The following is a 22,241-nucleotide window of genomic DNA, read 5'->3' on the forward strand; positions in this document are numbered from 1 at the left end:
GAACGAAGAGGTCGGCCGCGAAAATGGACATCTGGCCAGCTACTCTGCACTGGGTAAGCGGAAGAAGAGAAGAAAGAGGGTTGTGATGGGGGACGAGGAGCGGAGAAGAAGGATGAGAATATGCTCACGCACACTAGATGGCATATTCAGTTACGAATGTTGCTTTTATAAACCACTGATATGCCGGTTTGCGGAACCAACCAGTGATGCTGCGCATCCAGCTCTCTTAACATGTTATGCATCGATGGCGCGTTATATATATATATGTCGTGCCTTCACCTCATTGCAGTCGTTTCTGTGTAAAGCTGCTTTTTATTTTATTTGAAATCGTCGTAAACGCCCTCAAATTTTATCTTATTATGGTTACATTCAGAGTAACGCAAATAACTACTGACTACAGAACTGGAGCATAATGAGTCTTAAGTAGACCACACTAAGGTGTACAGCTGTCTGCGCTGATTGCGGTGATTTGTTTTCTTTTTTTGCATAGAGAGCGCGTTCCTTACTTTTTGTTTATTTACTTATTCATTAATGTATTATTTACTTATTTATTCATTTTCAAACACTTCCGGCCCTTCTCGGGCCTATGCAGGAGTGGATACAAGGTATAAAGCTAACAATAGCGGATAGAAAAAGGAAAACAAGCATAGGCACAAGTAAATACAAAGTAAGAATTGATCATCTCAGGGACATCAAGGTCGTAATGTTGCTAATACAAGGCGATTAACACGTTCTAAGAGAGATGCGAGTGAGTTGAAGTTCGCAACAGTAGATTGCTGGGAAGGTTTTCAAATCTTCCCAGCGATGTCCATCAGCTTTCCGCGAAACCAAGAAGAAGACAAAAGAAGTGACAAATTTGTTGGCGGCCAGAACTTTTGTCGTTTATTTTTTGTTTCTTCTCGATCCAACGCTCTTGACTAAACGAGAGGATACGATGGGCTCGACGCAATGCCGCACTGGTTATTCTTGTCGCGCGACATCATTGCGTAACCGTTGCGTCCCCAGCGGCGTCCATAGCTGCAAGCCATAAATATGTGCAGTTAAGCGCCTTGATAAATGTTTCCAGGCATTGCGAGAAGAGTCCGATGCATAATATGGTAGCAAAAGATTGATCTTTTATCGCATTTAACTACTGCTGCAGGAGGCGAGGAAAGTGCATATCGAGAAGAAACTTTTCAGCGGGCAAAATTCTGTATGTAGTTTCCTGGAATAACCTGAGCCATTGACCCCAACGTGCAACAATTTTCAGCTGTTTCTGTTTTTTTAGCGTTGAGGCAGCTATTATTGTATCTTCCAACACAATCTAATTTCCGCAGTTTAAATGGCTTCGTGAATGAAGATTTCTGTGCTCACATTCTGCTCTAAATTTAGAACGAGCCATGAGGCTACTCGCATAATAACTGACAAGATCCTTCAAAGCTTTTTTTTTTTTTTGCCCCTTCAGGTGACGTCATTTTTGGAGCGAAAACTGCACTTCTCGTATGCAAAGCTGAAAGTCAAATCAAGCCCGGATTTCGCCTCTAACTGGATGCGCGCTGGAGGTTTGGTTGTGACGTTATACCACGTGACTTGTCGCAGCTCTTACCGCTCATTCCGCCGCTACGCCAACCGCCTCTCCGACCGCTCGCTCTCGCAAGTTGTGTCAAGTGACTAACCACGTGATTCGCTCTTGCTGAATAAGGCCAGCGCTCGCCGTCTAGACACCGCTGCCAAATGTAGCCAGAACCGGTCACCGGGACAAGTAGTTCGACTGAGCATTGGAGGCGAAGGGCTGCTTCTAGCGATCCCTACGACAGAGTGTGTCACGAAGCCGCGATGGCTAGAGATAAGTCGCGAGGAAGGTACGTCTGGAGAAGCAGCGGCACAGGCAACAAGAGTATCTCAAACTAACGAGGGCAGCGAATGCTGCCAATGTCTCCGCGTCGACATCGGCCACTCGTGGTTCGGTTGCCTTTCGCTCCGTATAACCTGGCTCAGCCGAGTTCAGCCACACCATTTTGCGTTCCGCTTCCAACGAAACGCGGCCCCCGCCTCGCATGACAATGAAGATTGGTTTTGAGGACAGGAAATGACGCAGTAACCGTCTTCCATCTAGGTGGACACCCGAACCGCACTGTAAGAGAAGGCCTAAAAGAGGAAGTGAAAGAAGAAATGAAAAAGAGGTGCCGCAGAGGAGGTCCTGAATGATTTCGACCACCTGGTACACCTTGCGATCATTAATGTGCACTGACATCGCACGCAGGGCATGGAAATTCGTTCTGCTAGAACGCCGGTGTACTTAGATACGTTGAACGAAACGCTGGTTTGCTCGATGCAACGCCCGGTCGCCCAAAGCCAAAGCACTCGGGAGGGCCTGGTAATAATAAAACATTGAAACCAGCGTTGTGTGTCATATCACCGGAGCTGTCGCTCCACATTCGGTTCAGCAGCGTTGAACCACTGAAAGTTTTTTTGGGAGACCTTCTTCCTTTTTTTTTAAATACGGTAATGTTCTCGTTCTCAAGTTTCCAAATGCTTTGGTCAGCATTCTTTCACAGCGGATAAAGGGCAAGAGAGGACACTGCTTATCAAATATGTAATTGAGGAATTCTAGAGGCCCTTGTACTGTGCGATGTCAGTGCACGTTAAAGAACCCCAGGCGGTCGAAATTTTCGGAGCCCTTCACTACGGCGTCTCTCATAGCCTTAGTCGCTTTGGGACGTTAAACCCCATAAACCAAACCAAACCAATTAAAACTTCAGTGTCATTTGTAGGCTCGGTAGAACATTGTCACCACTCTTGCGTAACATGCAGGTCTGTTTAAGAAAATCTACTGTAGCTTATTGTGCGCCTCCAAGGCGGTAGAGTTGCCTCGACACCGATACTGTGCCTCCGGCTCATTCCATGGCAGCAGGCCTACACTCCAAACAGAGAGGAGTTAGAAGGGAGTTAGGGAGTAGCGCACTCCTTTTTATAAAAGGCAGGGTGCTTTTTAGTGAGCACGCAATAGTTTCATTTGTCGTCAGGAAAACCCGGAGACTTGAGGTCAAGGCATACTATGGCGATGACACCACAGTGCGTGCCCCTGTGCAGTAAGTGCGTTTTAAACGTGTAAAGGCGCGCTCACACTGGTGGGAAAACGCGCAACGCAGAACGTTTTCCGCGTGGCGCTTCCTGCACAAGCCGGTTTTTCTCCCGCAGACAGGCTGCTGTGCCGTTCCGCAGAGCGATGGGTCCGGGAGCTATTTATCCCGCGCCGCTGACGAGAACCAATGGGGGCCGACCATGAACCGTGACGTCAAACCCAGTTCAGTGGCCCCGTCGGCAGAGGCGGAGGCTGCGCGCGTCCTGCGGGGCACTCGGCGGTTGTTTTGCCCTCTCTCAACGCCTCCTCTCTACATTCCAAGACAACCGCAGCGAGAAAACGCGCGCAGTGTGAGCGTGATTCCGAGGAGCTGCGACGCAGCGGCGCCGTTGACGCTGCGCCCCTGCGGGAAGTTTGCCGCTAGTGTGAGCGGGCTTTAACAGCTTAGAAGAGCGGGAACAGCAGCGTCAGCCTTCTAAGAGTGCTTTGAAATGCTGCATGGAGGGCGTAGGCGAGACGGACAGCAGTGAACAATAACCTACCAGGAAGACTCGATCTGCCAAGGTCGCACGCGAAGCGGTCTAGAAGTACTTTGTTTTGGGCTAGTTGGTTCGTAGCTATGTTTGAAAAAGAAAAGGCGTGATGGGGTGAGGCTAAGGAACGTACAGCAACAGGATATGCTCCCGTCCTCTTGCTTTACGTTCCTTCTTGTCATCGTCCCATTCGCGCCTTTTTAGTTTCAAACACGCGGAGCGAACCAGCTGAAAAATGAACTAAACCGCATCGACAGCTGTCGCATGCATGTTACGGCTGAACAGTGACGGTTTCCCCGATTCCATGCATGAGGTGTTAAGGAACAAAAAAAAATTCTTCATGCGGCAAAGAACTAATAGGTTACACTGACTGCTGATTGCTGCTACGAAAGAGTGAAAGGTGGTTACGTACTTAAATGACTCTGCAGTGACTGCTACCAGGCTAAACTTCTTGAAAAAGGCGGAAATCCTTCGACACTCAAAGGCAAAAATAAGAGGCCCAACCCGACGAGGCTTGCCGCTTACGAGCATAACAGCTAAAAAACATATTTGCCACTCAGTCAGGGAAATCGGCCTCAATGGTATGCGACCGCAGTTCAGAAGTTGTAATATCTTTCAGTGCTGCATTACCAGCCAATTCAAGGACATTTTTTGTTACAAAATGTCGTCAACCATCGTCAGGTACTTCTGTCCGGTAAGTGAGGTATTTTCCAATTTCGAGAACCATATTTTCTATATGATGTCACCATACATTACGCGAATAGGAACAGCCTTTCCTGCACTAATACCTTTCTTTCGCATTGCATTCTATTTCGACCAATTCTCTACACTTTCTGTATGGCCTTGAAGACAATAACAATGATATGAACATTTTTTCCAGCCGCTCTTCAGAGCTAGCCGCTTGTTAGGCTCCAAGCAGGGATAGCTCAGTACAGCATGCGAGTAAGCCATTCCAATTTACAAGAGAGCGTTTGGTTTGAAACAAAAGACAGGACAGAAGGAATAAAGAAGAACGAAACGGCGCTGAAAAGCGCAGCACGAAGTATGCGTTAAACTAAACCAAAATTCATCTTCAGTATTGCAGTAGGAATGTGTTCATCATTTTTATGCTGCCTCGAGAGTAATCGGTACAGTTTTTGCGGTATTACAAAAGGCACTGGCCAGAGCATGTGACTAGAGTCGCCGTAGGCCGCAGGGAAAGCATAGAGTGCTGTTATATTGGGGCTCACTGTACCTGTTTTCTCTCCCATTTGGCGCCAAAATTATTCGCTTCGTTAGAGAGAGGGCACTCAACCTGTTTTTTATGAGCCAGTACTTCTTTCCGTGTTTGACCCCGTAGCCGACCACAAGGACGACATGAATTAGACGAGTGGTCGTGCATCTTGGCTCGTCGATGATACCTGCACAATGAATGCATCATCAAAACAGTCTCTGCTAATTAGCCTGATCGTTTTACTTTTTGAGACTTTTAAGGGCACACGCTTCTTCGGCACTGTTTACCAGCAGAATTTATTTATTTCGTTCAATTCGTTTGTCACATAAAAGCCTGGAGACACTACACAAGGGAAGGGTAAGGGTATGTATAAATTTGGAAACTGGCAGACCAAAAAGAAAGAGAAGATCTTTAAAAGAACCACAGAAATGTGCAACTTGAAATTTCAACTTAGGAAGTTCAGATGCAACTTCAACCGCAGTAAATGCAACCCTTGACCTAAGAATTTCACGTTCGATACTCTGCCAACTGAGCTACGGCGATGGCTGTCCAATCTTCGGCTTTTTAGAGTAATAATGCTTGCGTGCAACCAAATATTGAGAGTGTTCACCATGGCCACCGTCGTCCATAGCGGCGAACGTAGTACGTTCTGTATTACCGCGAGTGTGGCGTGGCACGCCATGCAAAGGTAAGTGCGGACACTGTGAGGGAACTCTCTTATGCTACTTATGACATCAAGACTGCCAGACTGAAGACCAAACGGCCATGGAGACTCACAGAACCGAGACTGCAGTCTTGGTTGGTTTGGTTTGGTTTATGGGGTTTAACATACCAAAGCGACTCAGGCTGTGAGGGACGCCGTAGTAAAGGGCTCCGGAAATTTCAACCACCTGGGGTTCTTTAACGTGCACTGACATCGTACAGTACACGGGCGTCAAGAATTCGACCGCCGCGACAGGGATCGAACCCGCGTCTTTCGGGTCAGCAGCCGAGCACCATAACCACTGAGCCACAGCGGCGGCTGAGAGCTGGCGCGGTTTTTTTCTCTAAACATACTGGTGAAGACGCGTAAAAGAAAAAACTCTGTATCGTTTCCAATGAACGATTCCAATGAACGAATTTTTCTCAAAATGAATCTGACTTTCTTTCGCTAAGCGAGATGAAGTTTATGCTTCTCAGCTTATTGCAGAAAACACTGTAAACAATTCGCAGATAGCAATCACAGCTTAGTTTTCACAAAGCGTACCTTTCTTAAGGCCGACGAGCAGATAGCAGTCCTGAATCCTGTGCTTTTTTTTTCTTTTTCCTTAGCCTATTTGGGAGCCCAAAGTTATCCCGTAGCAAAGCAATCGGGAGAGGAAGCTAGAGCTTTGCAGCACTTCTGATACACTTCGTTTCACGTGATCTATAGATAAACGCAATGTTCATGCATGCGCTACAAAAACACGCATCGAGTTTAAAGAGGTTCTATCGGGGTGCTTACCGTATTTGTAAAACTTCAGTGCATGGTGGGTGGGATCAATGAATGTCGAGATAGGCCCAACAGTCGCAACGGCGACCTTCAGCTCCTCCTCGGAGCCCTTCTTGAGTTTCACGTAGCCCGTAACATTGGCACCCACGTTGGCCCTATTGAACTTGCACCGTTGCCTCTAGATACGCAGAAAGAGAAGTTTCATTTTAGTGCAAAAGCACTGCTTTAAGAGCTTAAACCGGCTCAAGTTTGTCTGACGCTTGACCTTGAGGGCAACCTTGGTCGGACCATGAATAAAATAAGTATTGCCGTGATTGGGATTCGAACCCGCGGCGGTAAGAGCAGCTCAGCTTCGCTGTCCACTGCATGAGAGCACTACGCTATCGCTGCAGCCGATTACGCCTCCTATTAAACTGCAAGACAATATTATGTTGCGCATTGTACATCGTCTTCCTCATCAACTAATTCTTCTATCCAACTAATATTCGCGTTTTGAGCTATGTGACGGCAGTGACAAAGGTGTGCGCTGCTTGCGTTGGCATGGACAACGTTGTGGCAGAAACATAGCGCTAAAGCAATACGCGTTGGCTTTAACATCGTTGCTGCAGAAATACGGCACTGGAGCATAGGCTGCATGCCCGCGAGCACTGAGAAAATTCTCACTGACGATGAAAAAGTTGAAGACACGCATAACTGTTCGCCTGGTTCAGTGGAACCTCAACCGCCTGTGTCTTGGCCACTCCCCCGTAGTGGGTATGTGCCATTCTACTTGAGGCCAACCAACCAACCAACCAACCAACCAACCAACCTCAACCGCTCTTCCAGGCACCTTGACTGTGGTGACCACCTGCAAAAATGATTGCGCTTACGCACAATATTTCGTGGTTACCAATGATAAACCACTACCCAATTTTTTATTTGCCTTCACAGCGCTGATTGACCTAAACGGCTCACCACTGACCAGATCAAAGTAGATAATTCACAACGACTCTGCAGATGTGAAAGTACTGTTATACAGGGTCTGTTCTCAAAAAATTAGTAGGACTAAATTTTTTAAAAACAAATTTATTCATGTGAATAGTACAAATGATTAGAATTTTTCAAAGTAGCACCCTTCCGTATCTACACACTGCTGCCAACGAGTTTTCCAGTTTTGGAACGCCTCCAGGAACGCGTCGACCGGAATGCTGTTTAGCTCCCTCGTCACAGCCTGTTGAACAGACCGCTCGATCCGTGATGCTTCCCCTTGAGCGTCGATTTTATTCGTGGGAATAGAAAAAAGTCTGACGGGGCCAAATTGGGGCTGTAGGGGGGCTGAGGCAGCGTTGCCACCTAGTGCTGGGCAAGATACTCCACTACGGGGAACGCTGTGTGGCTCGGCGCGTTATCATGGTGAAGCCGCCAAATGTTTGCGATGGCTGGGCAGACACGAACAATGCGTTTTCGCAGTCTTTTGAGAATTTTCACGTAAAAAACTGCATTAACTGTTTGTCCGGGTGGTACGAACTCTTTGGAGGTGACTCCATGTCAATAAATAAAGCAAATGAGCATCGACCTTTGCTTTTTCTTGGGGCGTGGGGAAGAAGCGGTGTGCCATTATGAGCTCTGCCGCTTGCTCTCCGGGTCGTATTCAGACACCCACGTCTTGTCACAGGTCACTACATTTTCTAAAAAATCGGGGTCCTCATTCACATGACGAAGAAGATCCTGGCAGATCGCTTTCCGGTTGGCCTTTTGCTCCTCTGACAACGCACGCGGCACCAACTTCGCGCACACTTTCCTCATGGCTAAGTTTTCTGTCACAATCACAAAACTTGGGTTTGAGGAATGCTCAAGTCATTCACAATTATTTTGATTCTCATCATACAATCACTGTTTAGTAAATTTTTCACTCGCAACACATTTTCGTTGGTCTTGCTGGTCGAAGAGCGTCCAGAGCGGTCGTCATCTTCCACTCTTTCCCTACCTTCTCGGAACAGCTTGTGCCACTCAAAAACACCTGATCTACCCATGGCAGCATCACCGTAAGCCTGCTTAATCATGTCGTGAGTCTCTTTGCCCGTTTTACTAAGCTTTACAGAAAATTTTATCGCGTATCGCTGATCTAGTAAACGCTCCATTATTCTGCGTGACGAGTCGCTTCTATAGGGGTTCACAGTACAAGCGACCTGCTCTCTTCAACGGCCGAGAGCCGACTGCCGATTTTTCCCTGCGTTTCCAGTATTCCCCTTCACGGATCCTGCGCGCGCAGACTGCCTCGCGTCCGCACGTTCGCCCTGGAAAAAACCAGTCCTACTACTTTCAGAACAGACCCTGTAGGAACGATACTACTTAGTTTCACGTTCTGGAGACCACTTCGCAGTTTCGGACAAAAATACTTAGAGGCCAAGCGTTAAACTCTTAGGCTATCTTCGGTGGATCGTTTGAATGCGTTAGCGACCAAATTGTCATTATATCTGAGGTTTACGCACTAAAGTCGTTGTATCAAAGGTGGCCACATAGGTTCCTTATATCTCTGGTCAATACACTGTTACATCCGAGGTGGTCTGTTATATTCGAGGTAGTATACTAAGTTCGGATACGGGTGGGCTACTGAAGACGGCGGTCGCCATTTCTCCTATCAATGACTGCTCTGATGCTAACGCATTAACAAATCAATACGCTGCTTGTTATTAAATAAAATTTAGGTTAGGTAGTGACCATTCTAAGGCTGCCAAAATGCACCAAACCGGTGTCAGGTTCCTCTTAACTGAATGAGGAAAGAATTCTTAGCATGGCAAGGCCACGCTGAGCATTGCCAACGAGAGTGTCGGTGCGGACGCGAGACCCGCGGAAAGAGAAAATAGGGCAGCTTCAGGGCAACCGTTCAGCGATTATTGAGTGAAACGGGCTGTATTCGTAGGCGAAGATCTTGTGCAATGGCCGGGTAGAGCAGGTAAAGACAGGTGCAGGGCCACAACAGTTGGCGCTCTCGCATAGCGTAGCATGTAAGCTCCGCCGCCGCAGCTGCCTATCATTTTCCTCTTTACAAGTGTAACACGATTGGCTCACGCTGCACCGAATGCACTAGACCTAAAGAGTAAGCTACAGTTCGGGGAATAGCCAAGCACTAATACCTATCTGCTAGGAGTTTTAGCTCTCTATAGCAGGAATAGTGCTGTAAAGTACTTGTTGGGAAACGAGCATCCTAAAAAAACATTCATCCATAGAGTAGAAGCAACTTCATTTGAGACGTGGACGAAAGAAGACACACAAGGAAGAGCGCTGTGCCTTCCTTGGCCCCAGCCTCAACTCGCGCTGTTTCTTCTCACTGGATTACCAACTCGCCCAAGCACCTGTTTGATCAGCAGACATCGCCTTGGGGGACAGGCTTCGGCTTAATAGTGCGACATGCTAACCGAAGCAGATCACAAAATGGCGCGCAATACAGCCCTCGACACACACGTACGCAAGGACGCAAGCACTCACACTCGCACGCAAATTGCACGCAACCCTTGCTTTAGTAGCAAGCGCTTTATGCGCATAATATCGTATCTCGAATGTTTTCTTTCGCGGTGCTTCATCTACAGAGCGAGAAATAAAAAATCCTTGGGAACAAGCTAGTGAACTTCGGCGTGACGGTAACGTGCCACTGCCTAGAATTAATAACATGCAAAAATTTTCACTGCCCACTTTTTTCTGAATAGGCTCTGGGCACAACTTTTTATGTCAATATGTTTTGAGCACCCAACGACTTCTAAATGAGCTGCCCGTTGCCGCTGTGAGAACGACGCCGTTGGACGGGAAAAGGCGCGCGAATGTACTACGGCAGCGGGCCAACGTGCCGCATCCTGTTGTGTCCCATTTTGTCGAAATTCCTTTCGAGAGAATAGAAACGAAATTGTTGCATAAAAGTTGTTTCGGCTTTATGGTGCAATAAAAAATAGCTCTGTCGTTGCCAGACGCTTGACAAGACTGCTGTGGTGAATAACTTTTTGATTTATGGTTTGTCACCGACTGACAACAAAGTATATTTCTGCCGCTATGTACTTTTTGAACAAAATAAAGTGAAATATATTACGCCAAAGAATTGCCGCGTTTGTTCTTACAAATAATGTGTACCTAAGCACGCCAGCAGTGCAGTACGGTAAAAGCTCGTGTTTAGTTGGAGATTGGTGACAGCTGATGTCCAAAGCATGAACTTGATCTGAGAGAGGAAGGAGGAAGCCTGAATATGCGATGATATCCGACACCGTGCGCAATGAAAAATTGGTTATGAAGGCCACTGTAAAAGATGAAACGCTGAAGGACGTTCCTCTCACCATATTGATGCTTTTTATGCCTTTATATGAACTGGTCATTTTGGAAATTGTAAGGATGTAGGCAAGTGCAAAAAATTTTATAACTGACTTGACAACCCCGTAATTCATACGTACGTGTTTCGTCTCACATATCTGGGGACAATACAGGATTTTTACCCTTTTTGCGAACTGGCAGGTACAATATCCTACTATTCCTGAATGAAGGCAGTCGTACATTATGCTCTCTATGTGTACGGGTTCACATCCCGTAGTGCATACATGACGTGCAGAACTTATGTGGGACATCGACGGCTAGTTTCATTAATTCATAGAAATAAAACATTGCTAGATAAAACGGAGCCCTCTTAACCTTATGGTCCCTTTTTGAGATGGGCGAGTAATAATGGCCTGCGCAAAACCAGCAACAGGCGATCTAAAAACGGCCCCCAAATTTTCAACCATTGCATCAAAGCATGCTTATTTTGAAATCGAGCCTTCCGATTTATGGTGGAGAATTATGCTTAGGAGGCCCAATAATCACTGATAGCTAACTTGGGCCAGTATTATTCTCCAGTGTAAGGGTGCGGAAGTCATTGCCTTGCGGAATACTGCGCTTGCTTATTTCAAGGAGCATACTTACTCTTGCAACGTAAGGGTAGCTCTCCTCGGTTTCGATGCCTCCGTTGTTCAATATGTAAACGAAGCTTGATTTGGGGCTCCCACTGCGGCACTTAGAGCTTTTGATATCCTCTTCCACGCAGTCGACAAGGTTTTGCTCGCTCAGGGACACGAGTTTACCAGTCTTCCTGAAAAGCTGGCCTTCGAGGGACCCTGTCTGAATAACAGAGAAAGAAATTCCGTAGACGTTACTGCTAACTTACTCAGCGCAAGCTAAGCTTTCTTTGGCGCATCTGCTCAACAGCGTTCGTCGCAAGTGACCGTTCAGATCACTCTTTCCGCGTTAGGTAATTTTTGGTGCGGTATCGTGCATTGGTATTTACGACGCATTATTAACAAACAGGAATGTAGGCATTGTTCATTTCCTAGTTAGAAATAGTTCACCATGCATATTGTCCTATAGCAAAGCTTTACCTCGGGAACAACAGAGCTACCGCGCCGCCTACGGCGTGGCTGTTAACCGCTGTTAACCCTGACACAAAAACCTTGGCACAAAAGGAGTGCTTTCTGATTCGAGCCTCACCCCTCTGCACCCAAATTTCTCGCGTCTTTTTTCAGCGGCCTTGTTGTGCAACCTGCATAAACAGATTACCCACTTTGGCTCCAATCAAGATTAGCATTCAAGAACCACAGATGAATTTAAGATAGGTGGCAATGATGGTGGCCTACGAGAACTGATGAGCTCAAAAACAGGCCAAATGAATAGAGGCTCACACATGCGTTGCCGCCATCCAAATATTATGCTTGAAGTGGCGAGCGTGGGCATTCTATGGTGATTACAATGCTCTCTTCAAATAGAGACTCTTTCCTCACATTAAGAAATATTAATACTTAATGGTAAGAAATGGTAATACTCAATACGAATGGTGGCTCACTTCTACTCTTGCAGAGCCAATAATATATATAAAAGTGTTCCCTCTGTATAGAAGCCACTGCATGCAAAATAGTTGATGTACTCATTCCACAGTTTTCAATAGGACCTGTAATCTGCTAGACTCAAATTCCGATAACCAATTGTTTTGGCCTTTTATGGTAGACTGTTTCGCATCCAAGGCAACTTCTTACCAGTGAGCGTCAGTGCGACTCTCTATTTCGCTGGCGAAATTTTGAGGGCTGTGCGAACTTTTATGGACGCATGGTGCGACACCTGTACGTAACATAAAATTTTTACTGGTAATTGTCATCGAAATTGGGTTAATTCTAGTTCAACAGGCAGCAACTAAGAACTCATGGTTGGTTAGAAAATGTTTATTTGACACTGAAAAAGTTAACGAGCGGTAGCGAGAGATTCTCCATATCAGACCTCCGAATATGGGAATATCACGCTTTCTCGACCAATGACGCCGTCACCGCTATGCTGGCCATCGGAGCTACAGCAGCCAATTGGCTCGAATTTGGGCTCACAATTATGCACCATGTGCGGTGCAAGGAAGGGCGTGCCTGCGCATGCAGTGTAATGGACGAAAAACGTGGAATTATGCGATTACCGGCGAAGAGCGGGTTATTTTGCGCCTCTCAAGCAATGCCGCCTCCACTTCGCTCCGAAGCGGCGACGTCTGGCTGGAGCAGACATGACTGGCGCCTTCTAGAAAATTTCACCTTGCCTGTCCAATGGTGACGTGCCGTGGCAGGAGAGTTAGAGAGCGTTTAAATTTGGAGGCTCGGGCTTGTTCGCACCCACCGTAGTGCGAAATAAGTAACTAAAGCGGCGCCGGTAGCTAGCCCTTGCCGAAGAACCTGCCGATTCAGTTTCATTTCATTTCATTTAGTTGCTTTCATGAAAGCTCTACGCATGACTCCCCAGGTTAAGGCCACTGTAGCATAGCCTATGGAGCAGTGATGGATGATATTTTGGTCGCCAAGCCGTTCAAGCGCCCAACAAATAATATGCGTTTTTGTTTGCCTCTCTCTCCCTCTCTTTCATTAGTGCATTTTCGTATGATCTCTATCGCTGTGTATTGTAGCTTCCCGCTAGCGTTACATGTGTTCTTATGTGTGATGTGTAATTGCTCTAAATGGTCTCTATGCTCTATGGACATTGTTGTTATAGAATCTTTTACACTGGTACATTCCTTGTCTTGAGACGAGCAGCAGGATTCCAGCTGAGCTTCTCACATTTAATTAAGACCATCTGAAGTTAGACCGGAACAACTGCTCGAACATGATCTAATGCTTGTCTAGGAATTCGCACCATCAGTGCGTATGTGTCACCGTAAAAATCTTTCGCGGTACAGCACTTACAGATCTGCAGCGTTCTACGAACTCCCTTTCTAGAAGGTTTACGTAGAAGAAGTTGGCGTGATAAACTGTCCCCTCATTGTCAATCTACTATTTTGCTCATTCTCTAAGAATGATGATTTGGTTTGGTTTATGGGGTTTATCGTCCCAAAGCGACTAAGGCTATGAGAGACGCCGTAGTGGAGGGCTCCGGAAATTTCGACCACCTGGGGCTCATTAACGCGCACTCACATCGCACAGTACACGGGCCTCTCGAATTTCTCCTCCAAAGAAATTCAACCGCCGCGGCCGGGATCGAACCCGCATCTTTAGGGTCAGCAGCCGAGCACCATAACCACTGAGCCACCGCGGCGGCACAGATGACTTCAGCTTGACACGTAGCCTGCAGAACTGACAACCAGTCTGCTCTTCATATTGAAGGGCCCATGAAAAGAGCAGGAACCCAATCAAGCTTGGTAAAAGCTGTCATGAAAAAACAGTTGGAATTTTGCTGGCATGGGGTAGCCATGGCCTTCGCCGTACAGCGGTAAAAAAAGGTCTCTGGAAGACCTGCAGCAGGCTTTACTTCGCCAGCAAAAGTGACAGGTTACGCTTGTAATGCCCAAGTTTATTTTGCCTGTATCTGTTCTTTTATGTAATTATTAGTTGATCACCATCTCCACTCTGCTGTGTAAGATAGCTGTTGAGTGAAGATGTGACTACCCCGTAATCTCTGCCTAGCGACCGGCGTAAACTAGGTGCTCAACACACCTCCTCCCGTGAATTTGACACATGGTAGTTAAGTTCCAGATGAGTTTATCACGTTAAAATGGGGCATATCCTGTTAGACTTGTGCTATTCTCCCGCACACTCTAACGTCTTCTAGAAACGCAATACACCCGTGCGTATGGTGGCATCAGTCTCAGACACAACGGCTCGCAGACGCCACGGCACAAAGTTATCGCGAACGTGCCGGCGCCATAAACTCGCGCATGGGGAAACGCTGTGCAACGGCGGTCTTAATTGCAGACATCGGAACATCAGTCATTCTTTATTTTCGCGGAAAATTGGTGTAAGCGACACTAGTCAAATAACTGTGAAGAAAATGCGAAAAAACGAAAGACCCTCAAACGAACTCATTATGCTGGCCTTCGCAGGGGTAGACGCCACTACGAGGATTGATTCTCGAAGCAGTAAGCTCATAGGGGATGGGATTCGTGGTTAGGATGCCTATCGAGAGACTTGTTGGTTGACCCTACATTTCCTCCCCTCAAATAGGTAGAATGTTGAACTTGTTTGTGACACATTATTAAAACGATTTAGCGTGCAAACATAACGCGTGCATTGAGGTCCATTAGAGAAGTGCTAACTTGCATCTAAAGGTTTCAGTCTTGTTCACTATGCCTCGCGCTATCTTGTAGCGTTTCTTTCTGCTCGCATTAACCTCTCACCGATCCTCACTTGTACCGAACCCAAATCCTCAAAATGCTAACTACGATGCCAGGTTCTCCGCTTAATGCGACCCTTAGCGCTGCCACGTTAAAGTCTCAACCGCCTATTTCTCGACACCTTCGCACTTGCAAGAGCAGCTGTGGCAGCGCGCGGCTTTTTTTTCGTCCGCCATGAAAACAACTGCATCAAAAAAGACGTGTTTTTCCTATACGACTCTTTTGAACTCGACGAGCATCGCAGCTCTTTATTTTGGACGAGATTCAGCCATCGTCAACCCGATCAGCTTTGATGGTGCGGAACATTCTCTGTGGACAGAAAAGAGCCACCTACGTCGCACCTGAAGCATTTGCACGAGTTCATACCTGACAGCCTTTCTCCGGTCGCTGCTCAGGAAAGGTGGCGCCTCATCAAAACCAAGAAAGCAGAATGTGTGCTTGTTAATATGTTACGCCTGGTTCATATGTGCGCCTTAAATGGGTTGTGAAAAGAAAATGAATCTGCCCGGTTTTAATTTTTACTGCTTCCATAAACACTAGACATGCTGATTCCGAAATATTTCGACTCAATATTGAGTCTGCATTTAATAAAGCCCGTTCGAAATCGCTGCCTTTTCATGCTCATGAAACGACCACGCGCCGCCGTCGGCTGGCACACGCACTACTCGACTACGTCATTTTAAGATCTTCAGAAAAGTACAGATATCTTCAACTTTCGTTTGCCCTAAAATAATAGCTTTATGAGAAATTCAGAAAGTGAAACAAGGTTTTCCAAATATTCGCACGCGTAATTGCACTCTGTTAAACTGCAGCGTGTGGTCATACATCACTGACCTGGTACCAGTTTCGGTTTCGGTTCTGCTTCTCCATCCTCCTTGGCTTCAGTATAAGCGGCTCGACATAGCCTTGCTTACGTGAACCTATCTATGTGGTGTTCCTTGACAGCGGTGGTTTGAGTCAGAGAATCGAGCTGAGCAAGGTCAGCCCATCTCGACGACTCTCTGTTTACATGAACTCGATACGAACGAGTCAGCTATCGCGGCGCACATCGGCTCCGCGCTTCTGTTCTTTGCTGCAGAAAAATATATTCCAGAAGCGTGAAGAGGGTTAGGCATAATTTGCAGATGGGGCTGCGAGTCAACCCACCCCTTGCGATAGAGATGAAGACTCCGACCAGGTTAGGAGGTTCACGGTCGGGGCTCCCGCAGGCAGAGGTGTCGCGGGCTCTCGGCATGACTGCTACTTGCCGGGCGCGCGACGTGCCGTTGCGAGCGGCGTAACAACGACTGACAGCAGCCAGCTCGCCGCCTGCGCCTAACCGATGTCAATGGCAGGCCGCACGCGGCGCGTCGCACTGACAAGGGGCAGAATGCGAACGCGCAGAGCGCCAGCGTCATAATGACGTGGGGGCGCGTTTCTCGGGGCCGGCCTGTCAGCCTGGATGCCGGCCGCAGGCGTCAGGAAAACACGCTAGTATTATTTGTTCACGCTCATAACAACCACTGGAATGGATTAATGCCAAAAATGAATCATGTTTGAGGATCGTTGGCTGATGCCGAGTTGCTGGCAGTATTTAATTCCGCGATACAAGCAAATTTCATCCCATGACCGCTTTATTTACTGCCTGGTCGCCGCTCGCATAGCTGGCATTTGCTAGCTCCGCTGGCGTCGCAGAAATCGAGCATATCTTTATTTTATTATGGGACAGGTTCACAGTTAAAGGGGTGACGAGAGTAGTACCTTTTACAGCGCTGAGCAGTTCCGAAGCTCCCTCAGCTGCGGTATCGATAGAATCGATGCAAAACCAGGTAGGCTTAGCGACGACCAGGGCCGCCGGCAAGCCTCGCAGTTCATCGCCCGGCGCGTTCGCAAGCGGCGTCGTTGCCGAAAGCACGGCATGCTGCCACTGCTCGAATATAACAGGCAGCCTTTCTGATAGCATGGCTGTTTTGTCTTTTCTGGTGCGAATGTGAAATACAGCGAGTCTGCAGGCCGGCCAGCAAACCTGGTACCCGTCCGCTGGCGTCATAAAAATGAGCTGAATATTTTTCTTCACGTAAATAATAAACTGTGGGAGCAAGAAGTGTGGAAAATAGATCATTTTTGAGGATCGTTGAACAATGCCGAGTTGCTGGTAGAAGCAGCAACTGTAATACGAGCAAATTTCTTGCCACAACCACCGCTCAGCTGCCGCTGCCCGGCCGTTGCGGTCCGGCTTGCGCGCCTGGCGTCCGCTATATAGCTCCGCTGCCGAGCGCACCGCAACAATGACCATATTTTTTGTTGTGAGACGATGCTGTTGACAGTAAAGCGATGCCAAAAGCAGGCATTTCCCAAGCAGCACATGACATCGGTCCAATGTAGGATCTGAGTTGGCAAACGACAGCCCTGTGAAGGCCCCGCGTTGCCTCTGTTCTCCCAGCCTTGGCTCAGCCATTTTTAGAAGTTGGCAGTATTGGACCAGTTTCTCAGACGTTCTCCCAACCTTGACTCAGCCATTTTTAGAAGTTGGCAGTATTGGACCAGTTACTCAGACGTTTTCCCCGCCTTGGCTCAGCCATTTTTAGAAGTTGGTAGTATTGGACCAATTTCTCGGACGTTTCACCCGCCTTGGCTCAGCCATTTTTAGAAGTTGGCAGTATTGGACCACTTTCTCGAATGTTTCCCCTGCATTGACTTTGCCATATTTAGAAGCTGGCCAATTCCTGCAATAGGCAACGCAACTTTGAAGTGCCGACTGCTATGGAGCATCATGCAGTTGCTATAGTGACTTCTTAGTTTTCTCAATTGCGGCGATAGGCGCGATATATATATATATATATAGCTCGCACATTGTTAATTATTTATAAGCATATATAGTTCGGGGCGTAGATAATGATATCTTCGTAAAAACCCGCATAACCTCCTGTGAGATTTTTTAAATCTCAGTTTTTTAAACTAAAATATGCAAAGTTGCATGCATGCATGCGATTATTTCCCCCTTTAAGGTTGTGGTCTTCGTTCTGTGTAAATGTAAAAAGTCCAGTCGTGCAATGAAAGAATGCGAGTCGGAGAAACATATATGCAGCACCGATTTTCAGGCCTGAATTTCAAAAACTATAAATAGTATTTTATAAAAATAACTTCTCGACTCTAACGTTAAATACGCTGTACCTTGATGTGCTTGGGCGTCGCAGTTAATGCGGTATACCTGCAGAACAGCACCAAAACATATATGCATGGCGCAACGTGTCGAGCACTCCATTAAAGCAGGAATGGGTAAACAATAACGTGCGTTTGCTCAATGATAGGACAGCGCTGACCATGCGCTTATATAAGAGATACATATAGCTTAAAAAACGTTACATCGTCTGCGGGAACTCGAATTGGAAGAATGCGAACGCATTGCGCCTCCACGGTACTCGTTCTCTCCCTTTGCCTCGTATGCAGCCCACATGAGTTATATTTGTCAGTATATGTGCCTCATATGAACACATATAGGCTTCATACGAGTTCATATGTGCCTCGTTTGACTCATATGGGCACCATATGAGCCATATGTGTCGACAAATGCGCCTCGTATCAGCACATATACTTCATACGAGTTCATGTGTGTCACAAATTAATGTGTCTCGTATGAACGCGTATAGGCTGCGTACGAGCTCATACGCGTCACAAATGTCACAGATGAACACATCTGCTGCATATATAGTAGTTCACGCGCTACGGAAAGGTGACTTGTATGGATTACATATGTGGCATACCTTAACTGACACGCGACACTCGTGCGTACACAAGAGCTCCGATATGCACCGTATCAGCTTACATCAATCTCGTGCGAAACACATAGCCGCTGATGAGTGCCTCTCATAGAGTGGGCCTTGCTGTTTGAAACACGCGGAAAAGAAGGGATGAACAAGCGATTAACAAGTGCCCAACCAACGCATAAAAAAAAACTCTTGGCCTGTTTCAAATATTTTTCTCCTTGATTCTCTGCTTGTGCCCTCCTGTTGTAAACCGCGCCTATCCAAACAGTATGACGTTAGGCGTTTCCAATGTGCTTGGACAAACGTTCAGCCAGAAGGCAAATGTTGCCTTCTGGGCTTAGTTGAGCAAATAACGCCAGGTATTTTCATGCAAGAGCTCCGACTGTAGTTAACAATATGTGCGCAATGAGAGTACTACGATCAATGGTGCAGGCGCTGTGAAAATTAAAATACATACAAATATCAGATCTTTCAGTGCTTATCACAGAGCACATCAAGATCCACAATATCAGTGGAAGTGCAATCGGCTGTAGTTCAGCTCCTTATACCTTAAAAATAAACATTTGTCCTCGCACCTAACCGTCGAATTCTATAGTAGTGGGAAGCATAGCATAAGTCTTGTCATCGAAATGTAAAGCAGTTTTTGCCATGCCGGCATTGGTGTAGTGGGTAGTGTAGTGAGCTGTAGATCTCTAGGTCGGTGGTTCGAATCCGGAACGGTGCGTAGTTTTTTTTTTCGCGTCCGAATTTTTTTTTACTTTCTTTAGTTTACTAACTTCAATGGAAGCTATTTTATTGTTAATTGCCTTATAATTCCACCCCAGCCCTTCCCTTTCCTTTCCCAAAAATTGTAAACCAGACACATATGACACATATGTGTCATATGACACATATGTGTCATATGACACATACGAGATATTCCATAATCATACGAGATATTCCATAATCTCGTATGAACCAGACACATATGACACATATATACGAGATTTTTCGATAGGGACGTATTAATCGCTATCGGTTAATCGTCTTCATATTGATTACGGTCATAGATTTCAATCACGCGTCTTCAGCGCGCACTTCGCTTCTGAGTCGCGTGGTTGCTTCGGACGGTAGCAAGAGCTGGGGGGTGCGTACGTCGACTGATGCTTCGGAGTGCGATCGTTTCCTGCCGCCTTGATACAAGCTTGAAGACGTAGATGCGACCGGCCGTTGTGAAATACCGAGATCTTGCAAGATCTCACGGTATTCTTTTTCAACGATACGGTACTTGCGTTGCTTTGCATTCATGGCGAAATGCAGAAGCTTTGCGGTGAAAGACGAGGACCGCAACAGCCGCACAGAGGGACAGCAGACAGGCAGTACGACCAACACCTCCACACCACAAAAGAAAAACAAGCGCGAGCACTCGCGGCATGACTCGCGGGCAGGGTTGCCGTTGGGAACATTTTAAAAGGAGCCAAAACTTGAGCTGAAAGTAGTCAAAAGTAGCCATGCCATTCCATCTTAGCTGTCGCGTAAAATACGATGTTTTGCTCATTAATAAATTGAAGTGTAAAAAAATTGATAAAAATTATTCTTGGCGGTGTTGTCAACACTAAGCTTCAAAGAAATTTTCCGAAACTAAACGTGTATTTATCCACCGCTTTACGCATAGACGTAGGCATCCGCTCTCGCTCCCACGTGCGTTCCAAGCCAATCCCAATCCATAGCTTGTGGTCATTTCGTTTGGACGTTTGGCAGCAAAGCGCGAGCTTGTGAATTTTTATTTCTTCAAGCTTTTTGAAGTTTGGTGGCGGCACGCGTGAGTCACCGAGGCGAACCAGAAGGCACTGCTTGCGTAAGTATACATTCTGTCCTTTTTTCCCTTTCATGTTAGTTGTCAGCTAATATTTACTTGTGAACTTGTCAAGAGTGAGGACAATGAGCACGCCTCGTGTGTCGCTCTTTTATCTAACTTGTCTGTAGGCATCTGTCAGCAGTTGTCTTTTGATTAACTCAGCGGCGCATTGCAAGGTGTAACTGCGTGTAAGGGTTGGGGTAATATGAAGTAACACACACGTACACGAAGGGAAGCGCTTCTAAATGTCGTGTGTGTTTGTGTGTTCCTTCATCAGGGTGAACGCACTATCCCGGCAAATCTTGTTGGCGCATTGCTTCTGAGAGGGTTTGTTTCTCACGGCACATCGTACATTTATGTACGTGTATAGATATTATGATCATGATCGCAATGACAGTCGTCACGTGGTTACGGCGCTCGGCTGCTGACTCGAAATACACGGGTTCGATCCCGGCTGCGGCGGTCGAATTTCGATGGAGGCGAAATTCTGGAGGCCCGTGTACTGTGCGCGATATCGGTGCACTCTAAAGAACCCCAGGTGGTCGAAATTTCCGGAGCCGTTCTCTGCGGCGCCCCCCATGACCAACCAGTTGCCACGTGCGATGCAGTTGAGTGTTTTTCATCGCCAATTTTTGCTTTTGTGAGGCTAATCGCTTGGTTCAGGCATGCATGTCAGACGTCACAGAGTCGCAGCCTGCATGCCTTGTGCTTGATTGACAAATGCTTCCATGGCAGTGTTGACATTGTTGCGTTGCGAGTCTCCGTGCGATGAGAGAAATGTGACAAGAACAGGACTTCTGTCGAATGTTTTCTTTTGAGGATGAATGAACACAATTCTTCTGTACTGCCAGAAGTAATGCTGCTCCTGCCAGTGATCGGTTACAGAAAAAAAATTGAGAGTACTTTTTATTTATGTGTGTCCCTTCCCGCTACTCAGAGCCTTGTATTACAAAGTCTAGATCAGTGTGACTCTACATATAGCGAGGGCTAGTTTCGAGCTCGCTAATTGAACGCGCTTGTTTTCTCTCTTCCTCATTTGGTCAATCTTGCGTTTTACTGGTTTCTTTTTTCATCACTATGCTCCTGGTAGACTGCACTCAGTTTGATGTTCAATGCAGTGAAGTTGCACGCCACTATTGCTGGCTGTTATTTGGTTCACATGACAGCAGGCACAGAAATATTGTTTAAATAAGTCCCAAATTGCAGGCGCTCGTGACACTTGTAACTCTCAACTCATGAAAGTTCAGAAGTGTGTTGCGAAGTAGAACGAGATGGTTGTAAGAGTACCTGTCAGTTGTCATGGTAGTGTGAAGTTTTCGGCACCCAAACAGGCAAGTGCCAGTAGAGTATGGCACAGACAGTGTCTGGTAAAAATCCTTGTTTCCCCATTAATCTTTTGTCGTGTTTCCTCTGTGCAGCATGTCAAAACCATTCGCTGTGGTGAAGTTTCCTCTTGAGGACGACTGCCTTGCAGTCATTCCTGTCGGATGGCTCACAGAGACAAAAGAAGAGTGCTACTGGCCTGTGGCCAGGAGCTCGGAGGTGACGCGGCTCGCAAAAGCTGAGGCCGAGCCAGCTCTCGGAGGGGAGTGGATGCGTTGCCCAGTGGTCGTCGTTACCACTTGCCATAAGTAGTCTTATTGCAGTCATATTGATGGTAGCTTCATCAGCGATTGTAAAGGCCTCTTTGCTAGATTCTGTGAGTCTGCACCTCTGCATGGCTAAATTACGACTAAGAAGTCATGTTGATAGCC

The 22,241-nt window shown here is 46.8% G+C and overlaps 1 protein-coding gene across 1 annotated transcript in view; it reads right to left on the reverse strand.

Annotated features, from left to right (window-relative positions):
- Nucleotides 1–917: 917 nt before the first annotated feature.
- The window catches only part of LOC149337220 (cathepsin L-like), a 55,681-nt gene continuing 34,357 nt past the window's right edge, over nucleotides 918–22,241 (reverse strand). Inside the window, exons 4-7 of the mRNA XM_089553385.1 lie at nucleotides 11,202–11,396; nucleotides 6,294–6,459; nucleotides 4,892–4,997; nucleotides 918–1,017 (exon numbers count right to left, since the gene is read on the reverse strand). Coding sequence (XP_089409511.1) covers nucleotides 918–1,017; nucleotides 4,892–4,997; nucleotides 6,294–6,459; nucleotides 11,202–11,396 — 567 coding nt within the window. The remainder of the gene's footprint in view (nucleotides 1,018–4,891; nucleotides 4,998–6,293; nucleotides 6,460–11,201; nucleotides 11,397–22,241) is intronic.

This window comes from Amblyomma mixtum, chromosome 7, assembly GCF_055824585.1.
Source record: "Amblyomma mixtum isolate Tamu chromosome 7, ASM5582458v1, whole genome shotgun sequence".
Taxonomy (NCBI): Eukaryota; Metazoa; Arthropoda; class Arachnida; order Ixodida; family Ixodidae; genus Amblyomma; species Amblyomma mixtum.